Genomic DNA, 25,106 nt, shown 5'->3' with positions numbered 1-25,106 from the left:
TGGTCTGAACCAGTGTTTCTCAACCTTGTGCCTCCAGATGTTTTGGGACTACAACTCCCATCATCCCTAGCTAGCAAGACCAGTGATCAGGAATGATGGGAATTGTAGTCCGAAAACAGCTGGAGGTACAAGGTTGGGAAACACTGGTCTAAACCACTGAGCCTAGGGCTTGCCAATCGGAAGGTCGGTGGTTCAAATCCCCATGACAGGGTGAGCTCCCATTGTTCGGTCCCAGCTCCTGCCAACCTAGCAGTTCGAAAGCACGTCAAAGTGCAAGTAGATAAAAAGGTACTGCTCCAGCAGGAAGGTAAACGGCGTTTCCGTGCGCTGCTCTGGTTTTGCCAGAAGCGGCTTAATCATGCTGGCCACATGACCTGGAAAAACTGCGGACAAACATTGGCTCCCTCGGCCAGTAAAGCAAGATGAGCGCCGCAACCCCAGAGTCGTCTGTGACTGGACTTAACTGTCAGGGGTCCTTCACCTTTACCTTATTGTATTTGTCATGTGACAAAGGTATTTGAGAGCAGAAGCAGTAAAAGGAAGCAGTAAAGGAGTCTAGAAATGTTGTGAAATGCTGAAAAGCGGCAGAATCTCTCAGCATGCTGAATTACTGTGACTCATCTAGAGGATGACTCATTCTCTGTATAAATGTTTGTATCTGCTTGCAGGCAGACTCAGTGGGGCCTGAGTCGGGTGGAGTCAGTGTGTGTGGAGCCTGACTTAGGCATGGAGCCTGTGCTCTGTGAAGTCTGTACTCTGTGTATGCTCTGAAGCTAGATTAAATCTTCTGTTCACTATGCTGTTTATTTGCAAACAAGTTTTAACTCAGTAAAGCTTTTATTCTTTTACTGAAGAAGACTGCATTATTAATTTACGCTGCACGTCATATTTCATAAAATTTATACACCGCTTGATTGTTTTTAAAAAAGGCCTCAAAGCAGTTTACAAAATATAAAATAGTGAAATAAATACGCTACCTTAAAACAAACAAAAGTTAAAATACTACAGCAGGTTAAAATTACCTCAACTTCCTTAAACATCTGGTTCTGAAGATTTTTAGCAGGTGCCGAAAAGAATACAGTGAAGGTGACTGCTTGATCTCAGTTAGCAAAGTGTAATTATTATTATTATTATTATTATTATTATTATTATTATTATTACCCCACCCATCTGGAAGGGTTTCCCAGGCACTGCCACACTAAATTACCGAAATGCTGAGCATTATATGGCACCTGTAGTACTGCCAATTCCACTGATCAAAGCAGTCAATTTGAGTTTAACCTTGCCATGGCAACGGCTTGTTTCTTCTCCGAACTATGTATCTTAGCCAGCTTTGTATAGACGAACATTTCAAGCCATGAGAGCGGAAGGGGGGGAAGTCGAAATGCCTTTCTCAGCTAAAGTTGAGAAGGATCCATGTTGGTTCATCAGAAGAAATCTACAGTTGGGCAATATATTTATTTGGACCAAAAAACAAAAAGTCAAAAAAATAGGATTTTGGTCGCGTGAACTCAGGATGTTAAGTGAGGGCTTTCGTTTTTATTAATGCCCTTCCTTGATTTCCCACAAACTAAGTGCAAATGTTTTTAATCTAGAATTATTTCCAAAACTGTCTTTTTTTTATTAAAACCTAACCTACTTATTGTAACATATCCATTAAAGACAGATTTGTATGTAATATAGATTAATGCTGTTTTTACCATTTCCTGAATAATTATGTAGGAGTTGTACCATGATTATTATAATGTGGTTTCCATTGCTGGTTACATTCCTAGCTGCGTGTTTTGCTCAGTCTCCCTACCAGTGAAAGTGTTAGTCATGGGCAGAGATGTCAAGGATTGCTGAGTGTACACAATGGTGCATTGTGCTTGAATTCTGTGGGATTCCTGCCTGTTTCCTAACATCAGCATCTTGGGTTCATAAGTAGGATTTGTGTTCTCTGTCTGTGCTGTTCATTTTTCGGATTTGCTTTGGCATTAAATCAGAGGTAACTTCTAGCATTTGAGCCTAAGTAGTTTAAGGAAGTATGATTTATTGCTTCCATATGATATCACAATAAGAGCTTAAACAGTTTTTTTTTATTTAAAACATTTCTATTAGGGTGATCCCAGAGTAGGTTGCAATCAATTGCCAGTAAACTGCATAGCCAGCAATAGCAGATCAAGAATCTAAAAATATATATAGTACCACAAGAGTGTTAGGTTTTTCCTTTAAGACTGATGTGGTCAATGGTGCTACACAGAGATGTGTGTTTGCAACCTTGTTCTGAATGATAGCACACCTGTGAGCTTTTGCTAATTTGAATAACAACAACAACAACAATCTTTATTACGGTCCATAGACCCATCAATTCGTTACCAAGCGATACACAGCTGGGACACCCCGCCCTCAAACCACTCAGACATCTTACCAAATTCGGAATAGGAAACATTAGTTCTTGTGACCACCGATAAAAACTTTGCCACTGCTAGTGTTCTGGCATTTGACCGGTCTTCCAATAGGAACCTGATATAGAAATCCTCTGATTTTCCTGGGAGCAAGGCTAGCAGGGGTGAAATCACTTCAGCCCTAGCTTGCTCAAACTTCCCACAGTGCAGCACAATGTGTTTTATAGAATCTACATCATGGGTGCACGAGCACAGTCTTTCCTGGTAGGGTACTCCTCTCATCCTGCCCTCCAGCACTGAAGAGGGGAAAACATTCAGTCTTGCTTTTGTGAACAGCCTTCGGTAGTTTGGCACTGTCAAGTTTTGAATATAGGCTGCTGGCTTAAAGACATGCCCATATTGTACTCCTACTGCCAATGGACTGCAGATCGCAAGTGATTGATGTCGTAGATCACTGTGTGAATTATTTGAATTTGAATAATTGAAGTAGAGTTTGCTTACTGTAATGTGATTGGGTAATTGACTATTTTGAATTCTGTATTTAAGCAAATGGTTCATGGGTGTGGTGGTGGTGGTGATGTATCGTGAAATGAGAGGAAAGGAGTAGAGGAGTGTGTTGTATATAATTATAAATAAAAGCAAGCAACGATACTGAAGACGACTTTGTTATTTCGTCGGCCCTGCCGCTGTTGCCACTCGGTTGGTGCGTATTTTGCCCAACAAAGAGTACTATAGAGTACATGTGGTGCACAAGAGTACTATAAAGTACTATAGAGTACAATAGTACTCTACACAAGAGTACTATAGAGTACAGGTGGCGCTCTGGGTTAAACCACTGAGCCTAGGGCTTGTTGATCAGAAGGTCAGCTGTTCGAATCCCTGTGACGGGGTGAGCTCCCGTTGCTTGGTCCCAGCTCCTGCCAACCTAGCAGTTCGAAAGCACGTCAAAATGCAAGTAGATAAATAGGAACCGCTACAGCGGGAAGGTAAACGGCGTTTCCGTGTGCTGCTCTGGTTCGCCAGAAGTGGCTTTGTCATGCTGGCCACATGACCTGGAAGCTATACGCCGGCTCCCTCGGCCAATAATGCGAGATGAGCGTGCAACCCCAGAGTCGGTCACGACTGGACCTAATGGTCAGGGGTACCTTTACCTTTACCGCAAGAGTATACGTCATTTTTATTGATTTATTTATTAATATTATTTCTATACCACCTTTTATCTGAGGATCACTCACAGGTTGGTTTGCAATATAAAAACACAAAAATACATAGGAAGAAACTAGATAACACACACATACCCAGCTATTAAGGGCCTTGCTAATATAAGTTCAGCTCTTTGCTCCCTGGAGTTATGTGTGCTTGGAAAGCAGCCCCACACAAAAGCCTGTTTTGGGGGGGGGGAGATAACCTTCTCAATGTGAAACTTGTAGGAAGTTTGTGTTGTATGTGTGCTTGGTGAGAGAGAAATGGTTTGTGAAGTTATGCTAAATACATAAAATACTGGGCTGTGCTTTAACCATGCAAACTTGTGTGCCTACTACTGTATATGCCAGAACAAATGCAGACATGAAGATTTTCAAGCATATTTGGTTCATGGGGATATTTTTAAGGATATAGAAGACATGATTTTAAAATTTTAAAATTTGCAATGATTTTTAATGGAGATGTTAAATTTGCTTCTGCCGGTACAGTACTGGATTACTCATTGTTACTGTGATGTAAGAAAAAAAAGGTTCACTTTTTATTCCTAATATTGTGGAATGTTAGTTTACAAGCAAATTTTTGTGCTCTTTTTTTTCTTTCCCTTTTCTTACCACTTTCACTCCTTAGAATATATATATATATTCTCTTTCTGTGATTCCTTTACAGCTGCTGCTGCACATACAGTCTGATTATGAACATGACATGTTTCAAAGACCCACCACCTTTTTCTGGTGTAGCAATGAGGATTCTGCTCCTTGTTTAGATATCTCTTCCATTACACTAACTCCTATGAACTCTCCTGACTCCAGACACTCATCTGGACTATTAACACCACCACCTACCAAAAGTGGTCTTCCAAAGCCAGTCCATGAGCACAGCATCCCAAGACCTCGTGTAATCCACCTGGGCACAAGCAGTCAATTTTTTTTCCTCAACCTTCCTATCTTTGTTGTGTATGAATTGTATCAAAGCACTACATTTTGTACAGTGGTTAAAGGACAGGCCAGAAGCATTTCATTTACTTCTGAGCAGTGCAGAAATGTTTGGCATACCGAGACTGACTCTCCTTTAAAAACGCTTAAGGATAAGCTTGCGCTATATCGTTTGGGCTGTCTGGTTAAATTGAGAAAGCAAATGGAATTCTTATACCTCAATCCCAAATGGCACTAACATAAAAATAAGTGTCAAGTTTACTGGGGTTGTTTAGAATTCCAGCCTTGGAATTCTATTTTATTTTTAAATGGAACTATTAATTACCAATAGGGAAAGTGAAAGATGAGCCCGGTTTATTGGTTCACAATGCAAAGCTTACAATCTCTGAAGAATTGTGATTGGACAGCTTTAAATAAAATGTGGGAAGTCAGTAGGAGATGTGGTCGGCAATGTAGAGCACTTGATTTTGTTGAAGTTCACTTTAACTCTGTGCAAAATGAAGAATGCCCATTATTTATCCCAAAGATGAGCTGTAACATGCTTCCTGATTGTAAGAATGGGCTGATACAACCTTCTCTTTCTGTTTGCAGTTAGCAATTGGCTGTCCTTGGCAAACATGGCTTTTTGCATGGGTTTACCCAATAAAAATGCTTCTCATGATCATTCAGGTAGTGCAAGTATGCACTTATTTCGAAACAAAGATCAATTCTCTCATTATGATTGGTGTTCTTGAGAGAAACAAAAGCAAATACTGTTTAATTGCAATAAGTGAATGGGGAAAAACTAATTTAAGAGATTCAGATGTTACTGATTGATTCTCTCGCTCTTCAAAGATCTGTAACTCCATTAACTGCCTTGTGTAGATTTTCTGTTGTAACATTTTATTCCTTATAGCACATATTTATACTTTATGCATTTATTAGTAAGAGACCTATTTATGACTTCCGCATTCATTTAAAGATGAAATCAGTTGCAATGGCAAGAATCCCTAGCCTTGCTTAAGGACTTGTGTGTGTTTAGCTATATATTTTAGGATTTCTTTTTCTTTTTCAGATCCAAAAACACTTTTGTTCAGGTCCAAACTAAACTTGTTGAACTTGGCTTCATTGGAATCAGTGGGGAAAGTTAGTCACGTTCAGCTAACTTAGTACCTTTTGTCTTGTTGCGAAGGAGACTCCTGGTGCAGAAGAAACCACTAGGGATGCACAGTTGGTTCATTTACAGCTAGTTTCTTCAGATCCCGGCCATTCAGAGCAGCCCAGACAGAGTCAAAAACATTCAAGACTCATTGACTTTCAATAGGAGATTGTTATGCATGTTGCCCATAATTTACTACAAATTTGTCAGAAGAAGGTGGGGGACAAAAAAAAAGAACTTTTTTTTTGTGATGGGCGTCAGCTTTTAAAAAATTGTTTGGAATGTCTGGGTTTGGATTTTTGTGTGTGTGAAATCCAAAAATGAATTACAGTGGTGCTTTGCTAGACGAATTTAATTCATTCCACGGGTCTTTTCTTATAACGAAAAATTCATCTAGCGAATCCCATAGGAATGCATTGAAAAATTGAATTGTTTTTGCCCATAGGAACACATTAATTGAATTTCAATGCATTCCTATTGGAAACAGCTATTCGCTAGACGAATTTTTCATAAAACGAATTCATCTAGCAAAGTAACCTCCACTTGAAAAAACCTTTCGTTAAGCGGAAATTTCATTAAGCAGACCATTCGTTAAGCGAGGCACCACTGTAAAAATAATTCATAGATTCCACGTAAGGCTTGTGATGTCATAATCCTGTCATAACTCCTGATGGAATCTGTTTTTCACACAATCAAAGACCAACATTTGATGACTAAACTTCTATGATGGGTTTTTATTATAAATTAGCAGGATTTTATTATAAATTAAGAGCCTATGGCTTATACAGTATCCAAATGCTATCCATCAACATATTTCACTTTCAGCAAAAGTTGTGTGTGTTTATCACAACTGTTCTGAGTTAATAAGCAGTTAATATATTAGTTGCAGAGACAGAGGAAGTCATTTGGATGAGACTTGGCTTCCCCCCCCCCCCCCAGAGAACTCAGAGAAGGAAACAAAGTACATAGTAATTGTGTACAAACAAATTGGGCAGGTTGCATTATTTGGGTCAGAATTTGGCAAATCTGTTACATGGAAAGACTTCTACATATGCAGAACATGGTGTTTACCTGTTAAGTCCTACAAGGTACAGTGCCTTGTTTTTAGGTGATTAAGAAGTGATACTTACCGTATTATCCATTCTACATAAAGGCAGAATCGGTTTATCTGCCACTTATATTCATGTTTCTCCAGTGTGTTTAAAATGGGTGGCCAACAGGTGGTAGATGTTGTTGGACCACAGCTTCTTCCTTTAGAAGATACTTCTAATTTCAAGAGTGCACGGGCTTTTTGTTGTGACTAGACTAGGGATTATTAAGACAGTTCTAAGTACTGTAGTGCATTCTAACCTTTGTATGATAGTCATTCAGTTCCACATTCAAAACCAGTAATTCAATATCCACATCTGATGAAAGGAGGACTAGTTTTGCTGCACAGGAGGCCTCCCTTCTTAAAGACAGACGGGGTAAAGTACATAGTGGCACATAACAGCAGAGAATGCTCAGCTTGCAGAAGAACCCAACTTGCCTCAAAGTCTAGAGCAGGCATCCCCAAACTTCGGCCCTCCAGATGTTTTGGACTACAATTCCCATCATCCCTGACCACTGGACCTCTTAGCTAGGGATCATGGGAGTTGTAGGCCAAAACATCTGGAGGGCCGCAGTTTGGGGATGCCTGGTCTAGAGAGTCCTCTTGCCAGCTGCAATTTAGCAGCCATCCAGCTGAAGTCAGCAAGCAAAGTTGGAAGACTAAGTGACTTCACCATGCTCTGCAGCAGGGCCGTCTCAAGCAGGTTGGGCGCCCTGGCACTGAGGCGCAGAGATCGCTCCGGCGCCCCCGCCCTCGCAGCGCGCAGCGCGCAGAACGGCTTCCGTACGGCTTCGCCATGCAGAGCCCCCCCCCCCTGCCGGCTCGGCGCCCTGGCGCCCTGTGCCACCGGGACTACACCTAGAGCCGGGCCTGCTCTGTGTCAGGAGTATGGGCAGGAGTCAGGCTCTGGGGCCTGTAGTGCTTTGCAGGACTGGGGCCTGCCTCAGCTTGTGCTGGAGAAGCAAGGCGTGGCCACACAGGTGAAGACCTCAGCTTGTGCTGGAGAGGCAAGGAGTAGTCTCTCAGGTGAGGCCACTTGTTATCTCACTGCACCTGGTGGCAGGGGCTGGGAGGGATAAAAGCCCAGCATTTCCCTTCAGCTCTTGGCCACAGCAACACTATCCCTGCCTGGTTGCATCTGGCCTCCTGCTCCTTGCTCCGTGGACCCTTGCCTTGCTGACGTCTTGATCCTTGCTCCTTGGACCTTTGCTTTGCCTTTGCCTTGCTCCTCGACCCTTGGACCTTCGCCTTGCTTCTTGTTCCTTGGACCCTCGCCTTGACGACGCCTTGCTCCTCAACCCTTGGACCTTCACCTTGCTTCTTGTTCCTTGGACCCTCGCCTTGACGACGCCTTGCTCCTCGACCCTTGGACCTTCGCCTTGCTCCTCGACCCTTGGACCTTCGCCTTGCTCCTCGACCCTTGGACCTTTGCCTTGCTTCTTGTTCCTTGAGCCTTCGCGTTGCTTCTTGTTCCTTGAGCCTTCGCCTTGCTTCTTGCCCTGTGGACCTTCGTCTCTGCCTTGCTCCTTGACCCTGCAACTGCCTGCTGCTGGACCCTCAGCCCTGCACCTGTTCCTGCTTCTTCACCACCATCTTGCCTCTGGTCCTGACGCCCGCCGACCGGACCGTGACACTCTGCAGACTAATTGCTGGCGATTTGAAAAAAATGAGGCAATATGTGTAGTCCAGGGGGCCCCAAACTAAGGCCCGGGGGCCGGATGCGGCCCAATCGCCTTCTAAATCCAGCCCGCGGACAGTCCAGGAATGAGCATGTTTTCACATGAGTAGAATGTGCCCTTTTAATTAAAATGTATCTCTGGGTTATTTATGGGGCATAGGAATTCGTTCATATTATTTTTCAAAATATAGTCCGGCCCCCCACAAGGTCTGAGGGACAGTGGACTAGCCCCCTGCTGAAAAAGTTTGCTGACCCCTGGTGTAGTCATTTGTCATCAGTGATTTCTTTCCAGTAGAATACTGTAACACTATAAACTTCAATTAGAAGATGCTGAAGAGTCTGGGAATGCATAGACCAGGCATAGGCAAACTCGGCCTTCCAGGTGTTTTGGGGCTACAACTCCCATCATCCCTGACCACTGGTCCTGTTTGCTAGGGGTGATGGGAGTTGTAGTCCCAAAATATCTGGAGGGCTGAGTTTGCCTATGCCTGGCATAGACAGAGCACCTTATGAACATAGGAGAAATAGAACCAGGAATACTCTGAACCTTCCTCCAAACTTACCTCTAAGATGCCAAGCCTATCCTTCCTTTTGAAACCAGCCTTTATAGAAAATGCACGTTCCTCTCTCTCTCTGCCTGTGACCCAGGAACAAAACTTTCCATCATTTTGTAACTCTGAACAGATAGTACAAGAAGCCAGTGGCCGGCTGTCGCGGAAGGAGTGTGTGTGATGTTTGTGCGTGAACACAAAAAGACTTGTTCAATTTTTTATTTTTTATTTTGTTATAAGCATATTTGTGGTAAGAAGCGTTAAGGTTCTCTGGGAGAAATTCAACGTCACATTCTTCTGATTGTTGCATCAGCACAAGCATTTTGGCTTGCCAGACAGAACCATCTCCCTTCTCCTTCTCCCCCACCCCCTTGTGCAGTTCTGGGGGTGCTCTGAACAGCACAACCACCCAAACCCATGGGCAGGGTGGGGGCATGAGGAGATGACTGGAGGGAACCCATTGTACAAGGAGTAGTCCAGAGGCTCCACTAGATCAAGGGTATTTCCATAGATTGAAGGACTCCTTCCGCTTATGGAAGGGCACCATTAGATACAACCCAGAACTATGTGATGTATGAACACTGTTAATATGCAGGAACCAAAAAAAAGAGCGATGCTGAATGTATCTAACCACCAGTTAAAACACAACATATCAAGAAGCCTTGCATGGCAAGAGGGAAGAAAAACATCACCTCTAGAAACATGGCACTGGCATCAATTTATTCCATTACAATGTGAAGATAATTGGTCATTCTACGTCCAGTTAGCCATGTTCCTTTATACAGTGGCACCTCGACTTACGAACGACTGGGCAACTGAATTTTTTGACTTACGAATGGGGCAGATGGCCACACGCTTATGAATTTATCGACATCTGAACGGAAACCGTGGCGGTTTTAGATAGGGTTTTTTCAACTTACGAATTTTTAGATGGGGTTGCTTCGACTTATGAATTTTTCCGTTTCCAATGCATTCCTATGGGAAATCACATTTCCAATGGTGCACTTTCAAATTTTTCGACCTACAAAGGTGCCTTCGGAACGGATTAAATTCGTAAGTCGAGGCACCACTGTAATATCAGTATAACCAAACTGCAGATTGTTTTGCACAACATTTGAGACATGGTTTGGATTTTCTGTTAGGGGTATTTTTTCTGCATTGTCAATAAAACAAAGTTGCTTGTTAGCTCCCTGTAATGGGAAAGCTTACTTAGATTATCTTATGCATATCATCACTCTGCTTTCTGTATGTTATTGCTGCATATTTTCCTCTTAGGAAAGCATTCTTACTTGGATAGCAATGGTGAAATGACTGTAGCTATTAATCTTAATCGGACAGAAAAGTATATTTTCAGCAAATTATACTTTGCTGAAGCTGACCAGAATTTCTGGGCTTTATTTAGTGATGAGGTTTCTACAGTGCTAAGCTGAACTTAAAAAAGAAGAAGAAGTTACCCTGTAGTTTCAATATATTTGAAATGTACTCGGAGTCGAGAGTGAATTTCATGCTCTTTATTCAGCTCATAGTCATCAAGGAGAAGAGGAGAAGAAGAATGGCTCTTTTCCCAAAACCATCTGCTTATATACATTATTTACACAATGGGCCTTGCGTGATTGGCTACTTCAGGGCTACACCTGTGGGCCAATCAGGTTTTGGATTGACTTCTGCCTGCAGCCTGATTGGCTGCTCCTACAGGCCAATCAGGTAGCAGCTTCACTTCTGCCAGCCGCCTGATTGGCTGCTCCAGCAGGCCAATCAGGTTGCGGATTCATTTCCACCTGGAGTTGGATTGGGTAGCTCCCGCTGATTCTGAATCCTATTGTTCTAGGATTCAGCTCAGTACATAACAATATTCATGGTCCTTAATGTGTTTTCATCCAAATTACTGCTTTATTACATAATGGTTTCTAAGTGTTTAGAGCAAGTGCTATGTCAGGTTTTCAGAATATTAATCCTACTATGACACAAGAGGTAATAAAACAAAACTGATATGTTATCTCTTAATTTCAGGCACTAGTTCTGTATGTTCTGATGTATAGCCAGCTGTCCTTAGAAATGGGCATTATCTCTCTCTCCATTCAAATATGTTTTGTATCTAAAAGTCATTCAATTCTGGATACACCAGATACGCTAAAACTGTGAAAGTATTGCAATACTGGTTGGTGCGTGACTGAAGGCTTTAGCATGTTTCATAAACCTCAAGCTGCAGATGCCAATTCCTCATATCAGCTCTTTTGTTTTTTGCATGCCCTCTTCTGTTTGAAAACGTAGCTTTTTATCTTCTGCATGCATGCAAAAATTAAAAAAAAAAAGTTCAATATTGTGATTTTGTCATGTGAAATTTTGCCCTAATGTTTATTGTCCTTATTGTAGGCAGGCAGTGTGACACCTAAATCACCCTCCACTGACATCTTTGATATGGTTCCCTTTTCTCCCATATCCCCTCAGTCATCAACACCTACTCGCAATGGCACACAGCCTCCTCCAGTGCCCAGTAGATCTGCAGAGATCAGTAAGTTTTGTAATCAACTGACCTGATTTGTTTTCATCTTCATACTAAGCCAAATACGGTTTTTGGAAACCACGCATTTAAAAAACGATAGTGCTGGGTTCACAGTGTTCCTGTTCTTTGAGAGTTTGAGTATTTTGGGGGGCATCTTGTGACCCTTTGGTATGTTCAAGTAATAACTCCACTCAATGCAGAAATTAAAATAGCATGTTTGTTGTAAACATTTGCTTGTCCCCTTTTGGCTGTTAAAACTAAGTAGGCGTTCAACTATATATGTGCTAACTAGGGGCCTGGATATATTGTTTCATATTGTGCAAAAGCCATCTGAGGATATGTTTTAGTCCTGTGTTAACTTCAGGAAAACACTTCTACGGTCTTCGTTGTGACACTTCAGCCGTGATTCAACTAGTGCCACACCTTTTTGTGTGTGTCCCCCTGAAAAGAAAAGGTAGTTGCAATCTCATATCCCAGTGGCTAAAGAAGGAACACACAGGGGACGCTATGTTTTGGAGAAGAAAAACCTGTGCCCATTGAATCCCGCATGGAAAGATAAAAGTAGTTTACACTCGACTTCAGAACTGCCTATGTGGTTCTTTGGGGAAGTATCTCAGAAGTATTGCTGGATCTGCTAGTATTATTTTAACCCTGGTCTATGGCCAAGTGTCTGTAATTACTCCCAGATAATTTCTACAGCTATCTGGTAATATAGTTAACATTAACTTTGTTAACATTAAGTATAAGTGGGATGGTACCAAACGTTCAACAGTTTTTTATTGTTGGGGAAACAAACAATGATTTTGGCAATGTAAATTTCCTCCGCCTCCCCCCAAATCAATTTCCGCTTTGATTGAACACCCACACCCACACAAAAACATTACTTGAAACCGATTTCGTGCCATCGTTTTAGTGGCGTTTTTCTTGATATGCCACACAAATAGGTGCCACTAAGTCTGGGATCACAGACGGGTTGATGTAATGATGCTTTGTCTGATGTGATGACATCACCACATCAGACAAAAATGCATGATCGCCTGAAAAGGCATGGTGCCTGCCAAATTTGCTGGAAGAGTATTCGACAATGTGAAACTAACAAAAATATGTGCCCAACAGGCCTCTGTATCACAGCGGTAAACAGCACTCTTCCAGATTAGAAGGGCTCAGGCAGTCCTTAAGGAATGTTGGACCTAAGTTGTCCAGAGCTCTTTACCTGACTTGATGTGCTCATCTCCCCAGATAGTAATCAGTGAATTGTATTATCTTGAGCAGGGCACTATGTGGTGCCTTTAACCCCAAGGAACATAGATGTCTGGCTTGAAAGCAGAGGTTGATTTCTTGCTTCAGCAGGCAGCCAAAGATCTATGCGGGCAAAACATCAAAGGAAAAATATAGTTTATGTTTCCGGAAAATAGTGGAAATCTCCAGCCCTTTTGGAGTTACTGGGGGGAAACAAGCAGGGGAGTTGCAATGGCTGAAAACGAGGGGACAAATCCACAATTATGTTAGGCTTTCGCATTGCCAATGCCAAGAGACATCTTTTGATGTGTTTTGAAGCCAAAGAGGATATTTCTGAGATAAAAGTGTCCCAATAGGAAAAAAGCAACTAAAATCTGATAACAGATGAACGAAATCTTATACTCCCTTCTTAGGAAATAGTTTGATTACCACCAATAACAACAGGGCAAATTTTTTACTTCGTGCTGTAAGACCCTTGGGGGCAGTAGCCTTTCCAGGAGGTCTGCAGATCAAATTGTCTTCAAAGAAACATTTGAACCCAACTACTTCCACTGTCCACATGAGTGCTTCTCTTTTACCCCTTTATTTTTCATAACAGATTACCAAAAGAAGAACCTTATTTTGAAACTAATATTTGAACACTGCTAACCACATTTCAAAATTAAGTTCAAAGTCTGGAAACGTACTGGATTCTTCACCATAAAAAGAATGGTCTGAAAGAGGCAATAATACTTTCATGATGTTATAAAAGCACTAATGAAATGGCTAGCTTAAAGAGTTTGCAATGCAAAGACCTCTGCTCAGATCTGTTGTCTGAAATCTCGTCTCTTGAACCCACTCACAAGGTGGCCTATCACAGCCATCATCTCTTAGAGCTCTTCCCAGTTAACTGCAATATGAAGATAAGTAATGCCAGCCTACCTTACAGGGCTGTTGTAAGGATTGTTGAGATAGGCAAATAGTGTGTTGTAAAAGGAAAATGCAGTCATTATTTATTTGAAGATCTTGCATCTTGTAATAGGTAAATCAATCTCTCTCTGTATTTTACTGAATTTAGCATTTCAGTATATTATTATAATGCATTTTCACGAGGTGATTTTATATTTCATGGATCAATAGTAGTAATTTTAGAAGCTGCAACAATCACTTCCAGGTCTTTTAAAGTGTGAAACAGAAATGCCAGATTTAAGACCTTGCTCCAAAAACTCCATAACCACACATAAAGCACAGCCTTATAAATCATTCTTCTGTTATGTTATTATTGTGGTTGAGAAATTCATCCATAAAACAACTTGATATGGTCATACATTCTGGGAGTGTTTGAAATATCACACACCCACTCCTGTTTTAGAATAGGAATTATTACACTGTGAAAGCCATGGCAGGGATAGATGTGCAGCACAAATTAATACAGGACAGCAATGGGAAATCTGCAAATAAGGGGAAAATACTCATTTTTAATATAAAAAAATGAGAGGTGCATTAATCAGAAAAAATGTGTTTGTGTAATTCTCTTGTCAATCTCTAGCTAGTTAAAGCAGAATATAATCTGAACTGTAACATCTGGGAAATAAAAGATTTAAAGCATCATGAGAATAGAAGGAGGAAGCAATTGAGCAAGAAGTTGCTTTGAGCTTTCTGGTGTTCTAATTTTGGGGGTTCGGATGTTTTTGGATGCACTGGGCATCATTTAGGTGATTTCCACCACCAGAATATGTTCTGATGTGTGGTACAGTCCCAGGAACAATGTGCTACCTTCTTTTCTCCGAGCGTGCAAATCATCCCTAATTGCTGGGATTACCCGCACTGTTTCAGCACTTGCAGGGTCCACAATCCATGCCTGTAGCATAACTCAACTTGCACTAGTTATCTAGGTATCTGAAGAAGTGTGCATGCACATGAAAGCTCATACCAATAACAAACTTAGTTGGTCTCTAAGGTGCTACTGGAAGAAATTTGTTTCTTTGTTTGTTTCAACCTGCACTGTGAATCCTGCCAGTTCACAAAGATTAAGAGGGGCTGGCTATCGACTACACTGACTTGGGCTGCTGGGAGCTGGTCTAACAACTTCTGGAGGACCACATGCTCCCCATCACTGGTATGCTGTATCATGCCTGGAGGGGTTTTTGGAAGGTGCCTGTTCTGGATGCCTTTGAGCAGCTGTTCGGATTTAGCTCAGTTCTGTGTAAGAGAAATATAATGCGAGCCAAACCATTATTTTCCCCCCTCGAGCTTCATTTTTTGATAGAAAACACTGTGTAGTCGTAACCAAAACTAATGAGCTGGTGATCCGAGGCTTGTTTGCTGGAACAACTTACTTACTCTGCATATGTGCCCTGCTTAGAGAAAAAAAAAAACACACACACACACACACTCCAGTTTCTGAATGACCTGCAGGGGCTGTATGCTTTAAAAAAAAAAAAAGATGACTATGCTTCATACAGATTTAGCCTGAAATTCGTGGAGATGCCCTCTTGAAAAATAATTTAGGGGAAATGAAGTGAAAATTAATGGTTGCCAAGATGCAATGGTCAAGAGTGGTGGCTCAAGCGAACCATCCAGTACAGACCTTCTAGAACACAGCAGAACACTGGTTGCAAATATCGCTGCTTTGCATTCTCAAGTCCAGAGTTTCACCAGCTGGTCTCAGTATCTAAGTTTCCATACACTCCACCTCTTATGTTGCTGATTCCTTTTTTTTATTCTTCTTCTTTCTAGAGAGAGACCTTTTTGGAGCAGAACCTTTTGACCCTTTTAGCTGCGGAGCAGGAGATTTCCCTCCAGACATTCAATCCAAACTAGACGAGATGCAGGTGATAAAATATTTGCCATTGCAAAAAATGTTGTTTCCATTGCCGTGTAAATATCAGGAGACATTACCTGTGCTGTAGGCGGCATGATCGTGGCCTGTAAAATGTTCAGTGTTGCGGGGGGGGGGGGAATAGGATTCATTCAGTTGTTAATAGAGTTTTTAATCCATCTCAAACAGAGGTAGCTTTTCTGGGGTCCCCCACATGTGCCATTTCCATCATCCGTCACCACTTTCCATGCTGCTGGTAGTCCAACAACATCTAAGGAGAACAACACTGGCAATAAATGAATCAGTATTCAGATTCCTTAGAGCAGGCACGTCCAACAGGTAGAATGTGATCTATTGGTAGATCATGGGGTGTTCCTGGTAGATCTCTGGCCACTCAGTGATCTACTCCCCCCCCAAAAAAAAAGCTCTACAACTTTTGCTTTCCAAAAAAGCTCAGCAACTTTTGCTTCCTGGCAAAAAAAAGTGGGCCATCAGATTAAGTTCCACTATCGGACTGGGGATTCAGGACCCTCAACTGTTTTATATAATCAACTTTTGATTATGTTCTGTGTATATCGCAATGCTCATTCAGTTCCATTCATTCATATATTCAGTTCCATTCATTCATTTGCTTCCTAAAAAAAGCTCAACCACCTTGGCTTCCCCAAAAAAGCTCAACAACTTTGATCCATCCAACGACAATGGGTAGATCGCTGCCAGTTTTTTTACACTGTGAGTAGATCACAGTCTATTGGGAGTTGGACGTCCCTGCCTTAGAGGATTTAATACTTACTCTATAAGCTTTTGTAGTACTTCTGCAGAGGAAATGGAGTCAATATTACTTTTCATGCTTCCTCTGGAGAAGAACTATTTATCCCTTGTGGGCTACGTGGAGGGTGCAGTTTTGAAGATCTGGATGTAACCACTACAACAGTGATGGCCAAACTTGGCCCTCCAGCTGTTTTGGGACTACAACTCCCATCATCCCTAGCTAACAGGACCAGTGGTCAGGGATGATGGGAATTGTAGCCCGAAAACACCTGGAGGGCCAGGTTTGATCATCACTACACTACAAGAACACCAGGGAAGAATGCACTCACTGCAAGCAAGCCTTAATATCTATCTGTAAAATACATTTTGCTCTTTCAAGGTACAACACACTTCGCCTAACTATAATATTGCTTAGGCTCCTAACCAGGTTTGATTCTAAAAATAAATAAATGCCTCCTTCAATTCCCTTCCCACTCCTTTCATATGCCAGCACTTCATTGTCCATGTTGCCTGCCTTTGTACGTTCTTTAGGCCTAATAGGACTTCTTTGAAGTCACCACCCACTCAAATACATGACAAATGGTAGCCAGCTGGGTTTCTCCACTCATTTCTCAATCATGGTCCCTTCTCTAGTCACCCCATCCTATTTGTGTATTGTTAATCAGCTACTCACACTTCATTTCAATCCCACAAGATTCCTTGCCTCTCTCTCTTCATCACTGCTGGGTATATTTGCCCATTGGCTGGCCTTTGCTTACCTCTGTGTAGTGGTTAGGCCTCCACCATTCCCTCGCTGCTCTTCCTCATCCATTGACACACAGGGCAGTACAGGGGTGCAGGGCTAGCGGCAAGAATGGCCTTGCCTTTTAGCTCCTCTGTAACATTATTCCACCTTTTCCACCCCAATACCCATGGTTTTTGATGGTATACAATGTGAGACCAAAAGATACCAAGTGCATGCACAAAATTATTTATATCTGTGTGTGATGAAATACTATAAATACCTTTCCAATCTCAACAGTGGGGAAATTATAATTTACTTCAGAAAATGAACTTGGTTGCAATCAACTTTATATTTACTTCTGAATATTTTGTAAGAAATAATGAAAAGATGAATTTAGTTGCAATTATTTTATATTATTCAGTTTAGTTGTTTGTGAGATCTGTAACTAGAAGCAAAATCCCATGCATATCTACTTGGGCGTAAGTTCTTATTCCACGTAATTGTGTATAGAATTGTAGCCTAAATTAGAAGTGTTATTACCGATGTTAACCAATCTGTCTAATATTTCTTCTGTCTCTTTGTGCTTTCGTGGGTGTGCAGCGTCAGCGATGGTTGGTATATTGTTTTTTTTTAATGAGTTTCGATTCATGTCCTATAAAGTATAATAACGTTGATGTCTGAGATCAAAACTTTAGCACTTCAGATTGCTAGATTTCCATTCATTTTCATTTTTCATGTGGTAGAATTTGAGAAATTCTTGCAGGCTCATTTCAGAGAGGTATTGACTTTTGGTCTGTAGTGGCTCGCTATGCTGTACATACACATTATGTAAGAATGAGTTCTTTTATTCAATATGAACTGTAAAACTCAAATGAAATGTTATTACTTCAGACAGAGCAGGCAAGATGGCTACCGTTTCTGTAAAATACAGGCTTTTGCAGGGATGCTATGCTCTGGGTATATGTGCACTTCATGGACTGGAACAGGCACCCCCAAACTTTGGCCCTCCAGATGTTTTGCCCTACAATTCCCATCATCCCTGACCACTGGTCCTCTTAGCTAGGGATCATGGGAGTTGTAGGCCAAAACATCTGGAGGGCCACAGTTTGGGGGTGCCTGGGCTGGAAGAACAAGTGCTCTCCACAATGCATATGATATGTATAAAAAAAGACACTCCTGCAGATGTTCGATCATATAGGGACCCAATTCACAATGTTCTTCCCACTCCCCGTTCACTGAGATGGGAGAACCGTTTCATACGTTAGGATAAATGCACCATGGATAAAAAGAGGTGTGCATTGCTAAAGAGCCACACCACCGCTGATATGAGCCAGGAATCTGCTTTGTATTTTGACTTGCTAAAACTGTGACCCTTTGCCAGCAAGTATATATTACCTTCCCCAGGCATTCTTTCCCAGAAAATAGAAGGCATGTGCATTGGACTGATTCTTTATAGTCACATTCCCAATTCTGTCATCCAAACATAAAGCTTTTCACATGTACGTCTCTAAGGAATTGAATCAATGCACGTGTCTTCTGTTGTTGTTGTTTTTCAGTAAAAGAATATTTATTCTTCAGCTCTAGCCAGCACTGTAATCCAGAGGGGAGTGCTACCTTTCAAATCAGCCATGTTTATAGCATATTTGATTTATAGGTCAAACTGAAATCCTATAAGCCCACACGAATAACCCTATGAAAGTACCCCTATCTTGCCAAGAATCACTTCTTATCTTGAAAGTTGTCTCTTGCCAACTTGTACGTAAGGCAGCTACGCTGCCATGGTCTAAAACGGAGCCATCACATTCTCTTATCTTTATCCAATTAGATCCATTCCAGCTCAGAATGGAACAGCATACTTTTTCTCTCTTTGCAAGCCCGCTACAGTGGAATGTGACACAACCCACCCTATATTTTCAATCAGGGTTCAACCTTGACACATTGCTAGATTAAAAAAATTATTTTCCTTCACTAAATAAGGAATAGGATGCAGCAATGGCTCTCATGTGCCATGTACTAATAACACATCGAGTTCGAATAACCAGTGCTAAAGGGAATAATTATGAAGCACAATTTCAGCCAGGGATGTGCATGCGTCCGCTCCTGCAACAGTACTGGAAATTTCATCATCATCATCATCATTATTCATATATATATATATATATATATATATATATATATATATATATATAATAACTTTTGCAGGCTACACACATGTTCCACTGCCGCCGCCACCTCCAAAAACTGACAAAATGGCAAACGTTCAAATTCACTTTTTAAATTTCACATTAGGCAGATATTTGATAGGGACTGAGGGTGCTTTTCTCATATAGTTAGTGAGACATATTGTAAATGTCATTCATACTGATCACCTGTAATTAACGGGACAGTGCAAACAGGCAGCTTAAGGCTCGATAGCAGTAACATCAAAAGCATATTTTGTGTGTGTGTGTGTGTGTGTAATTAAAGCACATTTAAAATTTTTTAAAGCAGACACACACACACACACACACACACACACACACACAAACACACACACACACCATAGCTGTCAAGTTCTCCCTTTTTTTTTAAGGGAAATTCCCTTATGCTGAATAGGCTTCACACACACACACACACACACACACACACACACACACACACACACACCATAGCTGTCAAGTTCTCCCTTTTTTTAAGGGAAATTCCCTTATGCTGAATAGAAAATGGAAAACTTGACAGCTATGACACACACACAGAGATTAGTTTCATTCTCTATAAAACAATCCAGATGAGAATGTATTAAAGAACTCAAAAGAGCTTACTCCTGCATGGCCAGGCTTTCTTTCTTTTCTTTTCTTTTTAAGGTGAATTCCACAGTTATAAGAATGAACACTTGTCAATAGGCATTTGTAAAATACCGTATTTTCTCACTCTTTCTTGTTTGTTTGCCGAAACAAAAAATAAATAAAAAAATCCTTCCAGTAGCACCTTAGAGACCAACTAAGTTTGTCATAGGTATGAGCTTCCGTGTGCATGCACACTTCTTCAGATTAGTTGGTCTCTAAGGTGCAACTGGAAGGAATTTTTTATTTTTATTTTTTGTTTCGACTACGTCAGACCAACACGGCTACCTACCTGTAACTAGCACTGTTTGTTTGTGTTTTTCTTCCTCTGTTTCAGGAGGGGTTCAAAATGGGACTGACTCTGGAAGCCACAGTATTTTGCCTTGACCCTCTAGACAGCAAGTGCTGATGCCAAGAAAAGAAACGTGAAAAGATATCGCCATCTCTCTCTCTTTTTTTAGGAGGGGGAAAAATGTTTTAAAACGTATTACAAATACTGTCAATGTGCCAAAAATGTTTTTTTTTTCAACTTGTTCACTTTTGTGAGGTTTGCTTCTGTGAAACTCCAGATAGGTTCCAGTGTTATCCCTGTACAAATGTAAAAAGTCACACGTGTATATGAAACCAAAATGAAATCACACTGCTGTCTTTCTTCGTCACCTTCCGCCACCCAATGGCACTTCACCATGTGCTGTGAAGTTCTTCGAACCATTCATGCAGACCCGTTCCTGTTGACAGGCACTATCTTTTGGGACTCTCGGAAATGGCAACGCTTATAGAAGCCCCTCGGTTGGTTTCTTAATTCCCAATCTGTAGGGCCATGTTCATACAGTTTTGTTGAAAATCGCCCAGATACTGCATACCACAGTTCACACAGTCCACAAATCCTTGTTTCTGGCCATGATTCAAGCTGCAGTGCACTCTGTGGTTCTTCACGTAGACTTTCCCACATGCACATTAATGGCTTTACTTTAATGTAAAGGGAGTGATGGAGGCAGTCCCAGTGCACAGTCCCAGCATCACCGATTTGGCGTGCTTCAGATGTTGTCCCATCAGCCCCAACTAACATGACTTTCATCAGCCCCAACTAACTAGCACGTTGGGACCATCAGAGCTGAAAACCAGCAACACCTGGAGAACCACAGATTCCTGTCTTAGATTTAAGAATTTTGATTAGGTGCATTAGCTTATTTTTACATTCCCAGTGGTGTTTGTCGTTTGGAATCTGCTTCACAAAAAGCTATGCTTTTCAGTGGTGAGTGATCGTCTGTTTTCACATCTACATGTGCACACAAGCATTATTTTGCACTCAGAAGCATATTTAGCGGGGGGGGGGGAGGTCCAATACCCTACTCCTCGACACAGATATTTTGGAAATCTTGTTGATTTCCAAGTGGAGGCAGACTAAAAGTCCACATGCTTAAGTCACTGCTTGTAGCGCATGTTAAGTTGCTACGTGTCACAGAAAAATCCAGCTCAGATTGCCTTATGCACACACTCTTTAGCTAAAAGAAGAAACCCTTGACGTTTTGAGGTCAGGCCATCTGCGGATTCCAGAGGGTTCGAGAGTACATCCTTCAGGATCTTGGAAGCCTGGAGAATCATTTGGAAGCACACAAAGGAGTTCTGCTGCTGGGTCATGTGGGAACCCTATGAAAGCTGCTTGGATCATACATTTGGCAAATAACCTTACTGTGCAATGTACATGTCATTTATGGGTGCATCATTTGATAACAAATAACCCAGAGAAGAATGGTGGGGACGGGTTGTCCTGTTGTCATTTGTAATTCTGTGCAGAAGCCCATTGCTGAGCATCAGTGTATTTTTCTTCCACTAGCCTTCAAACTAGCAATAAATGAACATTTTGTTTGTGCATTTCTTGCATTCACCAGTGGAATTGTTCCTTCCTGTTTCCATTTGTGCCATCATTTTTTCTCATTTTTTTAAAAAGTGTGTGCGTATGTATACACATTTATATATATATACATATATATGTATATACAATAATGGGGGGGGGGTTCCCCTCTCCTTTAAGGATCCTTTCACTGAAAAGACTTTTGGGGGGTGGGGAGGATGGATGCAAAGGACAAATAAGAGAAGACACTTAAGAGATTATTTTACTGCTTATATATTTTAGACGGGGAGAAAAGAACTAGTTTTCTGGTACTTGGGTTGGGAAAAATAATAGCTTTTGACCTTATATCGTGAGGTTTACACGGAAAATAGAATGCATTTATGCAATATTATTACCTTTTTTAAAAAAGCTTTGTTCCAGCCTCGGAAGACGCTTAAGCAGATGCCTGGACAGTCTGGGATACTTCACTTGCTTAAAGTTAGGCATCTGCTTAGGCACGCGGCTCTAGTCGAGCCTTTCCTATTTTTGCATTGTGTTAAGTCTTCCTTTTTGTTGATCGGTCTGAATGTATACCTATATCTATGGACAGGATCCAAAGAGAACTGCCTGCGTACGTAAAGTGCTTCTGCACATGTACGGGGAAGAATGCGGGCGATCCCATCACGCCGAACACCATTCCAGAGGGTCGCCTGACTTTCAGAAGCTGCTTGGTGAGGACGCAGGGACGGTGGCTGTAGTAGGAAAGTGTGGGACAAACACTTGCAGTGCGCATGCAAAATACCACAAACAGTCCTTTGGATCATGGCCTATGTGTCTGTTGATATAGTTATATACATATGGAATCACTAATGCGTAGAGTAGACTATGTTTCCTAGAAAGAAATCTATAATTTTGTTTGTCCTATAGTATTTTGCAATTTGTACAACGAGGTTGTTTAGTAGCCATATCAATGGCTTTTTAAAAGAAATAGAATTTGTATTTTTATCGTACTTTTAAAAAAGAAAGCTTTACGTAATAAGCATATATTTAGGGGCCGTTTACTATGGATGGTAACGAAACACTCAGAAAATATTTGCACATTTTAAGAAACCTTTGTTTTACTGATTTTTACGTGGGTTGATTCTACGAAATGCTAAATATGATCTAACCGATCACGTCAGTACAAGGACACCTAAATTAATTCAGTGAGAAAGTACATTTTTAACGAGAGGGTTCTAGTGTTCTGGTTGAAATTTGTATTTCTATGTAATCTCAACTGTCTGTTTAATTTTGCTCCAAATAAATGTTTTAAATAATTTTGACTCGTGGAACAGAATTTTTATTTAATACTGATCCGCAGTGCAAAGAAAACGGTAAATATAAAATAAAAACAAGGAAGCACCTAAAGGTAAAGGTAAAGGGGCCCCTAACCATCAGGTCCAGTCGTGTCCGACTCTGGGGTTGCGGCGCTCATCTTGCTCTATAGGCCGAGGGAACCGGCGTTTGTCCGCAGACAGCTTCCGGGTCATGTGGCCAGCATGACAAAGCTGCTTCTGGCGAACCAGAGCAGCGCACGGAAATGCCGTTTACCTTCCCACCGGAATGGTCCCTATTTATCTACTTGCACTTTGATGTGCTTTCAAACTGCTAGGTGGGCAGGAGCTGGGACCGAGCAACGGGAGCTCACCCCATTGTAGGGATTCGAACCGCCGATCTTCTGATCAGCAAGCCCTAGACTCTGTGGTTTAACCCACAGCGCCACCTGGGTCCCTAGGTGGAAGCACCTACCAAACAATAATAACCACAAAACTCAACAACAACAAAAATGGGGGCTGCAACAAAATGTTGCAGTTCACAGTACTCCTGTTCACATCCCCCACTCCCAAGGGTGCATAGGCACTGGGGCACTGGGTGCCCAAGCACACACAAAATTGCCAATGAAGGGGCCAGGCACCCACAAATTGTGCCAGGGGCACAGGCACTCCCCTGCAGTGCCCCCAGGCAGGCACAATAGTGGGGCCAAGCTTCTGCAAAAGTCTAAGTATTCTGTGAGCTATTGGGACTGCTCTGCCTTCATTGGACAGTTAGGTTGCTACTTTTGGTTGTTTTGGTCTCCTTATGTCTTCCAAAATACATTTGCTTGTTTTTGTACCTCTGCAAACCTTGGGTTTCCCCCCAAAACATGCCGACACCTCTAACATGTTCATTTGTGGTGGCATTTTGCTTATATAAGGGAGACCATTCAGAATTGGTATACAGTATATGGTTGTATTTATACCTACCACACGTAAATGAGTGTACTAGTCCTTCATCACTAATATTACAGTAGAAGACTGTACAGTAAAAGAAGAACTGCTTCTATTGCAACTCCACAAGAATTCGCTATTTTCCAGTTTGCAATTACCAAAATGCAGTTTCTCTTTGGGTTTAGAGGCGCTAAATAATAATCACCCACACAATAATTCCCCCTATCATTAATTTTCTTACCAAACTGTTTGGCGAAAGATATTTCTGTATTTTCTTTTTCTTGAGGCACAATTCGCTACATGTCTGTGCGGCGTTCAGAACAAGAACAGTTCTTGTCATTAATTTTTGGCTGTCTTTAAGATAGTTGCTTGACTTGTCTATCTAACTGGTATTTGTATCTACTTGGCATTTATATCTCTGAAATCCTTTGGAATCTAGAGTTTCATCCAACTCTTAAGATTTTGAACACCCTATTATTCTAAACAAGAATAAAGAAAGCCATCAGGTACTCCTGGGCCTGGATCAATTTTGATTAAAACGAGCTTTCTGGAGTAAATAAATGGTCTATATCGCTGTTGCAACATCTCTGGGGAAAGTACAATAAAAACTTTGTTTTGGAGGGTTGTTGTTGTTGTTTTTACTCAGAACAGTTATCTGAATCTCAAACTGAGTAAAAGTCTGTTGGTGTTACAGGGCAGATGAAGCAATCTTTCATCACCTGATGACCTCTAGTTAAAATGTTTTGCCAAGATAGGGAAAATGCAAGGCTGAAGACCTAAGATGGCAGGTCCACTTCTTCAACAATTGTTTTGTTTTCATGCCAAGGAATGTAATGACATTTCTTTACTCTGTCAGGGAACATCACTAACATTGATCTTGCGGGTTGGGAACTTCTAAAATGAAGGTCTTAAGATGTAGACCTGCCCGTTTACGATGAGTGCTGCACCCCATAGTCAAATTGGACAAGACTTAACCATCCAGGGGTCCTTTACCTTATTGCGTTTGTATCCCACCCTTTTTGACATAAGTAATACAGAAAATTCACTGTATGGATGATACAGACCAGCTTTAAGTATACATGGGCATGTAGTAGGAAATGTAGTAGCAAATGCCATGAACTGGCAGAACAATAGGGAAGAGGAGCAAGGGTTGTAGCCAGAACTGGGGCACACCAAGGCAAGCTGGGG

The 25,106-nt window shown here is 41.4% G+C and overlaps 1 protein-coding gene across 6 annotated transcripts in view; it reads left to right on the top strand.

The window, feature by feature from the left end:
- The window catches only part of GULP1 (GULP PTB domain containing engulfment adaptor 1), a 171,611-nt gene extending 148,617 nt beyond the window's left edge, over positions 1-22,994 (top strand). For 3 of the 6 annotated variants that reach the window (XM_035135787.3, XM_035135813.3, XM_088655536.1), the window contains 3 exons: positions 11,353-11,491; positions 15,440-15,534; positions 20,176-22,994. In XM_035135787.3, coding sequence (XP_034991678.2) covers positions 11,353-11,491; positions 15,440-15,534; positions 20,176-20,247 — 306 coding nt within the window. In that variant the 3' untranslated portion in view covers positions 20,248-22,994. Of the gene's footprint in view, positions 1-4,256; positions 4,485-11,352; positions 11,492-15,439; positions 15,535-17,616; positions 17,628-20,175 lie in introns of all 6 variants that reach the window. The other 3 variants (XM_035135828.3, XM_035135805.3, XM_035135821.3) reach the window with 3 other exon arrangements.
- Positions 22,995-25,106: the final 2,112 nt, after the last annotated feature.

The sequence above is a fragment of the Zootoca vivipara genome, chromosome 1 (genome assembly GCF_965207765.1).
Source record: "Zootoca vivipara chromosome 1, rZooViv2.hap1.1, whole genome shotgun sequence".
Classification (NCBI taxonomy): Eukaryota; Metazoa; Chordata; class Lepidosauria; order Squamata; family Lacertidae; genus Zootoca; species Zootoca vivipara.
Note: the sequence above shows the minus strand (reverse complement) of the source record. Positions and strands in the feature narration are given on the sequence as shown.